Source organism: Notothenia rossii (genome assembly GCF_949606895.1).
Source record: "Notothenia rossii genome assembly, chromosome: 9".
Classification (NCBI taxonomy): Eukaryota; Metazoa; Chordata; class Actinopteri; order Perciformes; family Nototheniidae; genus Notothenia; species Notothenia rossii.
In genome coordinates, this window is record NC_136907.1 from 18744167 (window position 1) to 18759331 (window position 15165).

General features: G+C 38.6%; 3 protein-coding genes across 4 annotated transcripts in view; 2 read left to right on the forward strand and 1 right to left on the reverse strand.

The window, feature by feature from the left end:
• The window catches only part of LOC307017776 (uncharacterized protein), a 307460-nt gene that overhangs the window by 218206 nt on the left and 74089 nt on the right, over positions 1 to 15165 (forward strand). The gene's annotated exons all lie outside the window — the stretch shown is intronic.
• On the reverse strand, positions 7668 to 13135 carry LOC307017601 (microfibrillar-associated protein 3-like). Of its 2 annotated transcripts, none has more exons than XM_079647220.1 (3): positions 13018 to 13135; positions 10539 to 10848; positions 7668 to 9805 (listed from the first exon to the last, which is right to left on the reverse strand). In XM_079647220.1, exons 2-3 carry the CDS (start codon positions 10801 to 10803, stop codon positions 9096 to 9098), a joined length of 975 nt encoding a protein of 324 aa, XP_079503346.1. In that variant the 5' UTR covers positions 10804 to 10848; positions 13018 to 13135; the 3' UTR covers positions 7668 to 9095. The 2 variants fall into 2 exon arrangements, with proteins under 2 accessions (XP_079503346.1, XP_079503345.1); XM_079647219.1 differs by lacking the exon at positions 13018 to 13135 and adding an exon at positions 11575 to 11779.
• The window catches only part of LOC307018360 (protein FAM114A2-like), a 5065-nt gene continuing 2341 nt past the window's right edge, over positions 12442 to 15165 (forward strand). The window contains 7 exon segments of the mRNA XM_079648591.1: positions 12442 to 12689; positions 13329 to 13555; positions 13968 to 14067; positions 14220 to 14321; positions 14411 to 14514; positions 15018 to 15063; positions 15066 to 15151. Coding sequence (XP_079504717.1) covers positions 13349 to 13555; positions 13968 to 14067; positions 14220 to 14321; positions 14411 to 14514; positions 15018 to 15063; positions 15066 to 15151 — 645 coding nt within the window. The 5' untranslated portion in view covers positions 12442 to 12689; positions 13329 to 13348.

A 15165-nucleotide genomic window follows, 5' to 3' on the forward strand; every position in this document is an offset into this window, starting at 1 on the left:
CTTAAATTATTTTTAAAACTACATTTGTTAATATTTTGCAACAAAAAACAACATAAGCTTCCTTGCTGCATTTTGCTTGCTGTGTCAGGTCTGTCCTGCAGCCAAATTCACTTCCTGTTTGTTTAAGGGTTTCTTTCTGCCCTCAGTCTGCAGTGAAACACATATCAGTCAGTTTATTGTTTGCCAAGTGTTTAAATTAAGGGACTGTGTAACAAAATGCCACAAGTCACATCACTGTTAAGTCACAAATATTAAGACATAATTATTACCCAACAGTCATTGTTTGATGTTAAACTCAGGAAGTATTGCAATACAAAGACAAAACTATACAAATCTCATCTGACTTTACCTGACTATCTAATACACTATAGCTTCCTGGAATCCTGGAAAAGAAGTGTAAACTCAAACAACAGTTGGTTTATTTATGTGATGCCACTGCAAACGTTCACACTTGGTAAACGTGTTTGCAGTTTGTCATGTATTTGAAGATTGACTGTATAATTGACATGCCAGTTGCCATGACCTATATAAAACTGAATGAATGTTATTGCTATGCAGCCTGTATGGAGCTCATGTTGGATGTTGGCAAGTCCTTAAATAATGCTCTGTAGCCTGCGACTCCCGCTGACAGCTCATCTTGGACTGATTTATGTAAATAAAAAAAGAACAGAGCTAAAATCTCGAATTTGAATAGTAGCTTCAGTAACTTGCAGTCATTACAGTTATGTTACACAGTAACTTTCAGTCTTATTTCACTGAGTAGCACATCCTACCTGTCCGTGAAAAGATTGAGGAAGAAGCTGATCAATAAATATTTCACGAGTTTCATTACTGCATATTTATAGTGTGTCTGCTACTCAGTAAATCTGTCTGAGTCTGTGCTGTGAAACAATCTTTAACCCAAAAGCCACAAAGTTGAGCCGTGCAGCGCAGGCGAGGCCGTCTCATCTAATTCAACCATCCTGCCAAATGAAGCCCACAGAGCCGTTACTGCCAGCCAAATGACAACAAGGGCAGAATCTTGTTTGCTCATCCACTGCTGTGTGAAGTTTGTCTTTGAAAGCATCAGGACGCATATGTGCGACGGAAAAATACTCACTGCAGTGATGGAAATTAACTTGTTCCAATGAATTTGAGATTATATTTGTGATCTTGCTTTATACAGTCAGTTAGTTTTCTCCTCAGTAGGGATACAAGTGTAGATTGAGAACTTTGTAAGCATTGAAAAGGTGAGACAACAGTATTTAATGGGAAAAATAAACCAAAAACTCCCACTCTATATTAATAATAACAAGGTTGTCTGAATTTAAGTATTTATACTAAATAAAAGACATTCAATACAAACGTACATATTGAACATTTTAAAATGAAACAATATGGGGAAGATATTACTCAGTTAATAGTAAAGGTCATTCAATAAATGAAACTTTGGTAGTTTGATACCAAGTTCCTAGTGCGAATAGTCCTTTAGCTATAGGGGAAAGAAAAGTGAGTTGTTAAATTGATGTAATGTAAATTAAAAGTACATTTTAAATGCACAGCGACAAAGCAATCACTATCTTCGTGTGTGTTTGTTAAACTAATCAATAGAAAAACTAATTAAAATAGGCTTCATAACACTTTCTCCTATTAGCCAAGACTTTCATCATTATACTTTAGTTCGAGTTTGCCCTAAAATTGAATTGGCTATATTTATGTTATCTACAAATAAAAGTCCAAATGTCCTATAAAATTAATTTCCTTACTAAATGGCAGTACACACAAAACATGTTATCATAATGTTATTTGATGTTTAAAAGGAATGACCACATTTTACTTGCAAGCAACCCTATGTATTTGTGCAAATGATGACTGCTGTCTCCCTTACAGAACAAGCAGTGTCAGCGCACCACAAAGCCTTTTACCCTGCAGACCTATTGAACACAGAACAAGTTATATACAGAGCTGGATGTTGTAAATGTACTTATTTACTTTATCAGTGTTTGCTAATAAGCAAGCAACTTGCCAGCTTTCCAGCATTGGCAGAGCCTCAGTAAAGAGTGAGAAGTGGAAGAATCAATCTTGTGTGATTATATCTTCCTTTGGTTCTTCACGGTGAGGCTGGGTGGTTGGATAAAAGAGCAATTTAGATTAGATTGATGATTAGATTATTTGTCTTTGTCACATATAATTCTTTTCATGAACACAATATTTTTCAAAAACGTAACCACAAAAGTTGGCAGTTGAGAAAACACTCAAATGGTCAGGCACCTGTTTTGGAAAACTGATCAATTGTTGTTGTGACGATTGGGCTGCGAGATCTGAAAACAAGTTTTTTAAACATTGACAGTGAAAAACATCCCTTTTTCCTACGTCAATGTACCCAAATAAAAATATAGCATAAAGCTTGTTTCTGAATACATCAGTTAATTATGTGTTTTATTTCTAAAAGATCACATTTTTTAATCCAAGAGCTGATCCTGCATTATCAAACTTTTCTATTGGCTACAGGACTGTCTCAGAAAATTAGAATATTGTGATAAAGTTCTTTATTTTCTGTAATGCAATTAAAAAAACAAAAATGTCATACATTCTGGATTCATTACAAATCAACTGAAATATTGCAAGCCTTTTATTATTTTAATATTGCTGATTATGGCATACAGCTTAAGAAAACTCAAAAATCCTATCTCAAAAAATTAGAATAGTTCCTCAGACCAAGTAAAAAAAAAAGATTTATAACAGCAAAACACAATCAAACATTTGAAAATGTCCATTAATGCACTCAGTACTTGGTTGGGAATCCTTTTGCACGGATTACTGCATCAATGCGGCGTGGCATGGAGGCAATCAGCCTGTGGCATTGCTGAGGTGTTATGGATGCCCAGGATGCTTCAATAGCGGCCTTTAGCTCATTAGCATTGTTGGGTCTGGTGTCTTTCAGCTTCTTCTTCACAATACCCCACATATTCTCTATGGGGTTCAGGTCAGGGGAATTTGCAGGCCAATCGAGGACAGTAATGCCATGGTCAGTACACCAGTTACTGGTGGTTTTGGCACTGTGGGCAGGTGCCACATCATGCTGGAAAATGAATTCCTCATCTCCATAGAGCTTTTCAGCAGACGGAAGCATGTAGTGCTCTAAAATCTCTTGGTACACAGCTGCATTTACTCTGGGCTTGATGAAACACAGTGGACCAACACCAGCAGCTGACATGGCTCCCCAAACCATCGCTGACTGTGGGAACTTCACACTGGATTTGACTTTTGATACCTGGACTCCAGCTTCAGTCCACTGTCTTTGAAGCTCCCCCAAATTCTGGAAGCGACTCTTCTTCACAATGCTGTTAAGGCTGCGGTCATCTCTCTTGGTTGTGCAGCGTTTCCTGCCACATTTCCCCCTTCCAACAGACTTTTTGTGGATGTGCTTTGAAACTGCACTCTGTGAACAGCTTGCTCTTTGAGAAATTTCTTTTTGTGTCTTACCCTCCTGATGGAGGGTGTCAATGACGGTCCTCTGGACAGCAGTCAGATCAGCAGTCTTCCCCATACTTGTGATTTAGTTTACTGAACCAAGCTGAGTGTTTTTCAAGGCTCAGGAAACCCTTGCAGGTGTTTCGAGTTAATTAGACGATTCAAGTGATTCGTTGAACACCCTACTAGTATACTTTTTCATGATATTCTAATATTTAGAGATAGGATATTTGAGTTTTCTTAAGCTGTATGCCATAATCAGCAATATTAAAATAATAAAAGGCTTGCAATATTTCAGTTGATTTGTAATGAATCCAGAATGTATGACATTTTTGTTTTTTTAATTGCATTACAGAAAATAAAGAACTTTATCACAATATTCTAATTTTCTGAGACAGTCCTGTATGTTTAGGCACTTGGTTGAAGTTAGGCACAGGAGACTGGAAGCTGTAGGTGAACAGGATGTGAAGTCTGTAGGTTGTAAATAAAATGGCATGGGCTGTTTGAATATTAAAAAAATGAACACAATGAAAGGCCAGACTTTGTCTGGATCAAGGCCAAAATCGAAAAATAGCCGCTTGATATATTTAATGAACATTTTGAATTGCAGGCTTAAGCAGAGGACCTTCACAAAAATATACAGTAGGCTATACATACACAATTGCCTTTTGTGTTTGAACTCAAAAAAGATAATGAAAATGAAGGACCTTTGAGGCAATTTCTACAGAACCCAGAGCCATAATTGAAGGCACTTAATCATGGTCTGACTCACATAACGCAACAAATTAAAAGCTGCAGCAGGGTTTCTTTGTTCATTTCTGAGTCGGATTGCTCTCAGTGGAAAGAGCAAACCTGGACTCCAGAGTGGAGGCAATTTCCTGCTCAAGTTTCTATTGTCTTTTGACTTTCTGAAGTTGGAAGAAAAAGTTTTTGTATTAATACCTTAAGCTTTTGATTCAGACAAACAAACAAACAAACAAACACAGTGGGCTCAGAAAATAAAGCTATCCCTGCCTTTTAGAGAGGGAAGTGAGTGACATCGAGGGTTGGATCAAAATGAACTTCTATTATCCGCAATGTTTTAAAATTGATAATAACTTTTCTAAAATAGATCCACAATGTCTGTACAATAGGGTATGTTATTCCTGAAAAATGTTTTTTTTACCATTTGCAGAACACTAATGGTTTTTTAAATACATTTAGGGACTATGGCACTTGATAAGTAACTCATTTCTAATTTATCCTTTGTCTCTTCATAATATAAGCCTGTGTTTTATTTTTAATCTGTTTGTATTTCAATAAAAATAGGAAAGCACGTATTGTTTTGACATGCAACAGATGCAAAAGTGATGTTTCTTCCATTAAAAGTGGATTTGTTTTTCTGAATCTATTACTTCACCATAAAGCCAATTAGCTGTTTCATAGTCTTGAATTATTTCCACTGAACTCTGGAACACTTCAACAACGTATTTTTGTTTGAGTTTTCTGACTTCTATTTATTCAAAATCAACGTTGAGGAGGAAGTCGGAGCTCAGGATCACAGTGGGTAATTAATATTCTGCCAATAACTTTAAATAGTTGATGTTAGAATATAGTGTATGGTGACAAAAAAATAAGCCTTACACATAGGCCCTTGCAAGATAGTGTGTCAAGTATTTTCTGAATTATTGTGAGCTAGTTAGAGACTATTTACTTAAAGGCATGGCAACGGACATTGTGCCATGGAGATATATTTCTGTACATAGCAGTTGTACAGTTGACTACTCTTTCATTAAAGTAAGAAAAAAGTCCTATCATTTAACATGCATGTTGGAAATGTTAATTTGAGCAAAATGAGAGAATAACTACCTAGGTCCATGTACCTAGGTATGTTTGTCTGTGCACTCAAAAAGTGGCCACAATCCAAGATGAGAAGATTTTATTTGTCTCTCTAGGTTTTGTAGCATGACATGTGCTGAAAGGAAGGAAAATGGCTGGGAAATAACCACCCAGACCTAACCAGAAGCCTTCAAGTTGCATAGTGATGATTATGTTTCCCAAACAATCTCAGGCTGCAGTGGTCCAATGTTTGACCTCCAACTTCCTTCAGGGCTTTAAAGACACACTCATCTCACACTGACTTCCTCGTAGTCAGAACCTTTCCATGCGACCTAATTTGGGCGACATCATTGCTCGCCACTCTCCCTCCTGATGTTTTCTGTCTGTGCGTTAAATATCTGTCTAATATCCAAGGAGCCATGAGAGGACGTGACCCCAATACCTCCACCCGGTCCCCAGCAGCCCAGCCTGCCACTGTGATGCTGCTTCACCCATTATTTCCCATTAGTGCTTGACAGCAGGCTGTTTGTAGCTGCGAGACCCTGCAGAGAATCAGGTCAGCCACAGTGCCTCTGCCCTATTGTTGGCACATGTGCTGCTCGACCTCGATGGACTCTTCGTGGGTCCACATTTTTGGTGGAGGTTATCTAAAAATAAGGACAAACAAGCTTGAAACCTACATTGGTCGTAAATAGGTTGCTCACTGAAAGCAAACACTTTGATTTAAGCTATTTCTATGTTAAACCAAAACATACCTGAGAATGTACACTTTATTTATTGAGCACTTTTCAAAATGTACTTTTGGGAGTGCTTTCTATCAGGGAAGTTGAGCTTTTGCGAAGGTGAAGACTTAGATTCTAAAGATGGACCAATCTTCTGCAACGATAGTAAAGCAATTTATCTGTTGCTGTTACAGAGAAAAGAAAACTTTGGAGTGTTTGTTTGTCCTTCAGTCTACAAGACAATCCAGCTCTAAGCGAAGAAAGGGAACATTGTGTTTGGGAACATGCCAAGAAATCACTAAAGTGAACGCACACTCATACGCACACACCGCCAGAACAGCCAAACTAATCACTATTGCAGGATCTACACCGTGTCCTCTTGTCTATGAACAGTAATGACAAGCACTATTCTCATTGTGTCATTAATTCATCATCTGCTGTCCTTGGCTCTTCTCGTTCCTTCAGGGTGATTGAAAATCAAATGTAATCAACCACAGTTTTTTATGACCTAGGTTTATGAGCAATTTAAATTTAAATTCAAAATGTACTGCATGCACAGGTTGTATTCATTTATCTACAAGACACATCCAGTTTCTGGAAGCCCCTGTCTTGCATTTAAACACACTCAAGTTGCAAATTAACAAACAAGTTGCTATAAATATGTCCTTCAAGCTACTTAATCTATTTTATATTCTTCTTTATATTTACTCTAACACACACACACATCCATATGCACCTTCAGTCCTTTTTAGACTGGTGCATTGGTTAACTTTGATGACAGAGACCAATAGAAATATCCTATCCCTAAAATCTTTCTCCCCCTTCTATTTGAATGTCTGCTTTGGCTCGGCATGATGAATGATCGCTCTGACCAATCAATTCTATTTAGATAAGCTTCCCTCCAGAGAGGACAGGAAAGGGAAGAAGGATGGATTTGTTGAGGTATTCAACACAGGCCCAAGGTTATTGTTATTGTGGCTGCTCTCCAACCTGATGTTCAGGTAGGACAGACTGATAGCTGTTTTCTAAGAGATTAACCTCTCAGAAAGTACTGCGAGTACAGCAGCTGTGTACAGGATGAGCTAAATAAAGCATCAGTATATCATGTTCTAATAAGAGGGGTAATTAAATAATATGCTAATTGGTAGTGTGTTATTGCAGATAAATGACACCTAAAGAAAAGTCATGATTTCTTCCAGTGCAATTGCCCAAAAAAGCCATACATGTACATACAGTGTTGGAGCAAGCAGTTGCTTAAGGGAAATATTTAGGGAAATAAATGTGTATCTTCAAGTTTGTGTGTATATAAATAAATAATGATGCTCTGGTATACATTGGACTGTGTATATTACAAATATTACACTGGCATTTTCTAGCTTTATCCCTTTTATGACATCTGTCAAACTAAGATGTACAACAGTTTCAGATTGTCCAACTACTTTCGATGATTCTGCCAAACAGGTCCCATAACTCTGGTCATTAAATCACTCTTCTGCTGTCTCTTTAACAAAGATATCGCACATTATGTGCAAAATGACCTTTCAGGAGCTTTTTGGGTGGTGAATGAGCCAATATTATTATAGCTGATGATTGTGAAAGTGAACTTTTACCCAACATCCCCCCCCAGTGGGTTATTTGCAGTGTTACCTGAACGGGCAGAAATAACCACCAGACTAACATTTGGATGTTTTTTATTGCATTTAGTTAATGATTATTACTTATAGGAAACTGTTGCTTTGGATCCCTGCAAATGACCTTTTCAGCACCCATTTTACACATCTAAACATCTTTAAATGATTACACCTTCACATCAACAACAGCACATAAACAATTCCAAGTCTCGGAAAAAGAATATCACAACCAATAAACAGTATGACAAAACACAAATCGTCCAAACTCTTGTTCCATCCACGTAACTGATATACATGTTTTACTCCCGAGATACAGGAACACATCTGTGGAGAGGTGTCTATGGCTAAAACATTGTTGTTTGTTATAAAACTTATCAACCACTTCTACAAGCACAATGTCATTTTTTTAAATGACTATTTTGTCTTTAACTTCCAAAGCATAAACAAGCTCATTATAAACATCTTCATAGTCTAATTTTACTGAAACAAATTTCAGTTTCTTGAGCCTTTGAGCCCATGTAGAGGTGCCGTTGTTATTGAGGACACATTTGTATGAGGAGGCACCTTACCCAGTATATGGACAAACTGTGTTCTTATCATTACACATGGAAACTACTTAAGAACATGTCCAAAATGAGCAATGCAGAGGAAACGCTGCACCACCATCATCAAGAAAAAGAGTCCCTGACTTATACAGGCATGCATTTATCAAAATATGATAGATTACACCTGCATGGTAATGTTTCAAACATTTTCCATTTCATTAGACATTGAAGCCGTGTAATCACTTGTACATTCCAGTTCCTCGGTTGCCTTTGAAACATCCACGTCAAAGGGACTTGTTGTTATTGAGGCATCATTTCTAAGTCTTCCACTTCTTACAGTGAGTGTCAGATGATTGACAGGAAGCAGTGACATGAAAACAATCAACACAATGAAATGACAATATTTTATTACAACTTTTTGTCCTGAAACATAAACGATGAAGCTATATATTGTCAAATTCTGAGCTATGTTGATGGAGTTTACAAGAATTAGTTCTGAAACAGCTTTTTGGTTTCTGAACATTTGACCTGTTGAAAATCACTGGTAAAGCATGTAGTATTAATAATGTGGCAAATGACTCTAGTCAAATGTCATCCCTGCATGGAAATACTTTCATGCAGAAGGGAGGATGAACATGACTCAGCAGATATTTGGTTCGCCACAGTTGTAGTCATATTGTATAAAATCCTTTGTAGTGAGGATGCCCATCTCACAGAAAACAAAGTGGAAAACAGACAGAAAAAATGCTAGAGCAGTTCTTTCAACAAGCAAAACCAGACTCACTAAATCTTAATGATAACAAACCCCAATTTTCAACCCAATTTGCTCATGTTTCTTCTTTTTCAAATGTATTCTAAACCATTGCATTTGGACAGCTAACACTTCCGAAGATGTGTTTTATTTCTGACCGATCTAAGAGCTATGCCTATATGTTGCTCTCATAGGACACACTTGTTCGTGAGCCAGGCAAACGTAGGCCCATCTCAGCATCCTCATCAGAAACTGTGTGGATCGAAACTTTGACATCCAAGTCACCTTCAGTGTGGCGTCCACTTGACAGTAGTGCCTGGCAAACCTCCTCCTCCTCATGGCCTAGATCTGGTCTGATCACAGACAACGATGTCTCACCCTGAGCCCCTTTGTTCCCCGTGTCCACGACTTCCTCTGAGAACGTGCGGCAGTTGAGGATGAGCGGCGGCAAAGGAACGCTTCGAGCCAGATCCTCCATGTGCCGAGCGAACTCCATGGTCTTGTACTGCGTGACCTTGGCGAGCTCCAGCGTCTTGGCGGACGTGATGATGGGAATGTGCTTGGCGACCTCCAACGCCTTCTGCAGCTTCTCTGCGCCCTCGGTGCGGAAGAACTCGTTGATGGCTCTCTCGGTCTTCCTAAGGTGGCTGCTGACCATGCAAAGACGTGCTATGTTGAGGGGCACGGTGATGGCGAAGGCCACCAGGCAGACGATGACGAAGTACAGGCCCAGGCCACTGCTGTTGTGGGCAACACGAATAGTTACGGTGTAGTTTTTAGTCTCGCCTGTCCAACTGGTGGTGACGCAGGTGAAGCGGCCACGATCATTGAAGGAGACCAAAGTGATGTTCAGAGCTCCATTCTCCTGAATCTGCCATTTTTCACCTGAAGGCGGAACACAAAAGACAAGGTTTTTTTTTTTACCAAAAAAACTCTAAAACCTTGATTTGGAAAGAAATGTGAACTGATTTTAACAGCTCATCCCCTTCACTGTAGTAACACAGCATCAAACATTTACATAGGTCAACAAACCCCATAAGGACTCATTTCTCAATATCATTTAAATAAGTACACCGGATTAAGAAAAAAGTGGTTCACGATACGATAATACATTATTGTCAGAGCAAGCTTGACATTGTTCTTGATTTAACATAACATTACAATGACAGAGCATAATATGTTCGAGAATCTTTAACATACATTTGACCGTGAATTGACTGCATTCAATTTAAGGATTGGCTGGTGCAAAGAAAGAGTGATTGAGTCTAACTTCATTAAATTGTGGGACCCTGTATCACCAATTTGAATTTGATCTGCATACTGGTTTGATTATAGATTTCAATGCTTCTCCAGCGTAGTGTTAAGTAAGTATGTTGTTGACATAGTAGGGTTTTTGACAAATCTCTGTTGAAAAAACAGTTTCAGAACAATGCACATGCACATTAAGGATGAGGCAGGCAGTAATGACAGATTTCAGGTCTTGATAAAAAACACAAGAAGATGGAGTGTATTTTTTTCTTTTTTTAAATATAAAAAACAACTATGGGTCTAAAGAACTCAATGTTCTTCATGAACTCTTTCTCAGCACAGCATGTCCTCCCCTCTCCTCAGTCCTTACCCAGCAGAGGTCCATTAGAGTTGAACCACTTGGTGTCATTGTAGCCTCCGGTCACATTACACTCTATCAGCGCGGTGGTTCCCTCATTCACCACAATGTCCCCGCTGGAGAGGATGACCAGACGCATGAGGGGCACCGGCACCGCCACCGGCACCGCCTCCGCTTCCGCTTCTGACCCATTCTGAGCTCCGTCTGCTGCCCAGCCACCAAAGAGCAGGACTGTGAGAAGCAGGTGAGACAGGTGGCGTCTCTGAGGTGGCAACATGTCGGAAAGAGTTAGAGCTTCAGCTCACATTTAGATGAGAAGAACCTGCAAAACAGGAAGACTCTACGGTTATGTTTCACGCAGCAACACAGGGTTTTAAACACTTACTTTTTTGTGTCTTCATAAGAGTCATGTCCATATTAGAACAATCTTTATAGAATCCATCATTGACATTTCATCTTTCTACAGTTCAGTATGTTAACATATGGACATATGGATTTTCACAACATCTTCTTTCATGTAGGCCTATTCCCTTTTTAGGGACAAATGTAAACCAAATATTAACATCTAGACGTTCAAGGCCAAAACTTTATGATATAAAAAGACAGACATTTTTTTCTTCTTCAATAATTACCACTCATTTGTTGCCTTTGCTTTTTCCATCACCATTTTTAACTACAATAATATTTAGATATCTAATTAGATTTAATTTTCTTTATTTTAAACTAAAAATAATTTGATTAAGATGATGTCTAGGGAGCACAGTCGTGTATAGGGTGATAACATAGGAGACGTATCACTATTATATCATAACTCAGCGTAGTATTGCCGTACATAGGCCTACGGTACATGTATGCTTTGGTGTTATGTGAGAGGAATAGTAGGGTAAACAATCACTTGATAACTGTATTATAAACTAACAACAACAGTATGTCAAGCTCAGCTGGAATACTATGTGTGTATTTAGTGCATTTAACTGAAGGAAAAACCTTAAACAGAATCACCAAATTCACAAGAACCTAAACTGACAACATTCACAATGTTTCCCACCTGCTGCTCGGACAGCGACCAAACCAACTAATCCTCGAACGACATAGACATCCAAAAAAATAACTGGAATATATTCCTTTTAGTTTTAAAGTATGTTAGTCAGTTTTAACACGCAATTGTTAGAACAAAGCAGACACGAGCTGCCTGTCCGGTCCGTCTACTTCCTGCTTCAAGTAAGAGGGAGTGGGTGTGGCTAAATTGTTGGCAATTCTCCCAAGATGCAGCAGGAGAAGGTGGGTGATAGGATTTTTCTTATTATACATCCATGATTGTACCTGCTAGTGGAAAGATGACATGCGGAAGTACAGCTTGTGTTATGATAACTACTAATAATTAATAATGATAACATGTTCATATAAGACTGTAATCCATTTGTATTTGCCATCAAGTTAAACGTTTTGAGGATAGTGCACATTGTTAGCATTTTTTCGAGAATAAATGAATATACAACTAATACACATTAATGCCTTGTGCCTTGAGCATTTTTTCCTTACTGTAATTTTGTTGTGAAAAAATACCGTTCCGGAAGTACTGTTTTGATTTGACTGTATTTTAGTAGTTTCTTGCATCAAACTAATTTATGCAATGACCGGCATTACGGTTTGACTTTCTTCAAAATAAAATCTTTACACCTCCAACGCTTGGAAAATAAAATAATATGTTGAAGGAAAGAGGCATTTTAGTAAATATCTCATTCTATGAAATAAAATAAAAAGAGGACATCTTTTACATATTTTGATATGAAGATGTCTTTCAATCTGTTTCGTTGGATGGAATCGCTTTACAAGAATACTTACACGGACCCTTTGACCTCTGTTTTTAACCACCAACTTTTGTTTTGAAAAGTCAGCCGGAAGCTATTCTTCTCATTTTGTCTAACTGTCAGTTACTGGTCAGTAAAAACAAAATGTGACGTGGCTAATCCTTGTGGACAAAAATAACGAGAAACCCTGAAGCAATAACTGTTTACGGAAAAACTAAAAGGCGTTAAAGGTGCAGAAAGACAGGTGCAAACTGAAATATAAGAGGCAGACCTATCGTGCTGTTGATTTGGGGAAGGAAACGGTGAGCAGGCTGGGGTTAACTGCTAGCATCAAAACACTGACAGCAACAAGGTGAGTTAGTAGCTAAAGTGAATCAATGTGTGTTGTTTTTCCACTAAAGTATGTGTTTATAGTTATACAAACAGCGTTATATGTTTTAAACGTGCGCTTCTTCTAGTCATTCTGTCAAATAGACATTAAATGGACTGTACTTATATACATTACTTAACATAACATATTAGCATCTCAATGTAAAGCATTAATAGCAATTTAACTAATACAACCATATTGCTAATTGTCCAAGGAATATGTCACTGAATGTAAGCTTCATATTATACACATTATAACATCGATTCTTATTCCTGATGTGTATTAGCATGCAAAGAGATACTGTACTTACCACTTAATGTGGACACCTTTTGTTGTAGTTTGACTGAAATAAATCCCAGAATGAACTTTGAACTGACACTCTGCAGCTGCACAGATAACTGACTGCTTAGTTGACTGCTGTTCCCTGGGTGTTGAGGAAATGCATTCTGGGAAATGTATGTTATCACTGATTGAAGGAAAGTGTTTTCACAAAAACAGTGAATTACACTTTCTGTAAAGTAACAACTGGAATTAAGTGGTTTGATATAACAATTGAGACTGATTGGATATTTCCTTAAACATCAAATATTATGTTATAATTGTTATATTTTCACTTTAAAGGCATGTACTAAGACATTGAGATGTCAGACAGCGAAGCTCCAACCGCTCCAGAGATGTCTACAGAGGATGGCTCTCCTGCAGAAACCCCTGACATATCCTCACCGACCACTCCTGACAACTCCACTGACGTTGCCCCGACGAGGAAAGCCAGGAGGAGACCAGAAATCCAACCAGTAGCTGAAGTCAAGGAGAAGCCGAAAGTAGAGGAGCAGCCCGCAGAGGCACCGGTGAGATAATTATTGTTTATACTAGAAATACTTGCTAATTGTATGAGAGCATATGCCATTAAAAAGACAAACATTTGGTAACATTTTCTGAGCCTGACGATTATGGTGAGGCTAGGCCACGTAAAATAAAATGATGTCTGGGACAGATACTGTTGGGCACTTAAGTATTCTAAAAGGAGAGGCTGATTTAAAACCATCTCAAGTCATCTCCTGGGTCTACACTGAGTATTATAAATGTGTTTTAAACAAGATGCTGTAGTGTTCTTTTACTAAAGCAAAATCTAAGACACCAAAGATCACTTTTGCACTGAAGTAATTGATTTCTTACTCGTTTTAAACTTTTCTCTCTGTCTTTTCTTTTCCACCTCCTCCTTTTCTTTTGCCCTTTCTTTCCCGTCTTCCTCTCTCCCAGACACCCAGTCAGTCCACGGTGTCTCAGGGTGGCTGGGGATACTGGGGCAGCTGGGGGAAAACCATCTTATCTACAGCAACAGCTACTGTGGCCACTGTGGGTGAGTATAGACCACCATATACACAATGCTCATGGTGGTCCTTTCAGTTATCTACTCTGAGAACTACAGCCAGTAGTCTAATTATCACATGTTTAGGGTTTAAACTCGCCACATTTCTGTTTTTAATCATTACATATCTTCTGTCCATCCAGGCCAAGGCCTCACTCAGGTGATAGAGAAGGCTGAGACATCACTGGGAATCCCCAGTCCCACCGAACTCTCAGCGCGAGTAGAGGAAGAGCAGAAGGAGCAAGGTGGGGCTTTACTGTATGACAATACATCCCACCTTTTCCCCATATTGTCTTAGCCTTGTATAATGTTTTTTTTTTTGCTCTTCCTGAAGCTGAATCCAGCAGTGAGACGGACAGAGTGCCGGGCGATGGCTCTGCGGCGGTGGAAAGTGCGTTTGGGATGCTGTCTTCGCTCACTAGCGTCGTCCAGAGCACAGTAAGCAGGAATATCCACTGTTCTTGGACTCAGGAAGGAGAAGTTTATATTTTTGAATCTGAAATATCCAGTTTCATATGGTAGAGTTGAAATAGTAGTAACAGTTGTATACAGTACAAATAGAAGTAGGAATGGGGAAGGTAACAGTGTTTATGTGTCTTTATTTAATACCTAGTGTAACCATTGGAACACATGCATGCACATTATCTTGCATCAGAACATGATTTGTCCCAAAAGATACATTTTTTTTGTGGGCTTTTGATATTGGACTCACAATACTCAACCATGGCATTCTTGTTTTACTTTTATGTATGCACCACGACACCAAGTCAAACTCCTCGTACGTGTAAACCTACCTGGTAATAAATCTTCTTCTGATTCTTCTGATAAGGATTGACCATGGCATCAGTGAAAATGATCTTATATGGTGAATGGATGCTAAGAACATACAGCTTTCGGGAAATGATGATTTTTCTTTCATATGTATTTCCTTCTCCTCTCAGGGGAAAACGATGATAACTGGCGGTCTGGATGCTCTGGAGTTCATCGGAAGAAGACGATGGATGTGATAGCAGAAGGCGATCCTGGCTTCAAGAAGACCAAAGGGCTGATGAATAGGAACTCCACTCTGTCTCAGGTGGGCATACTGGG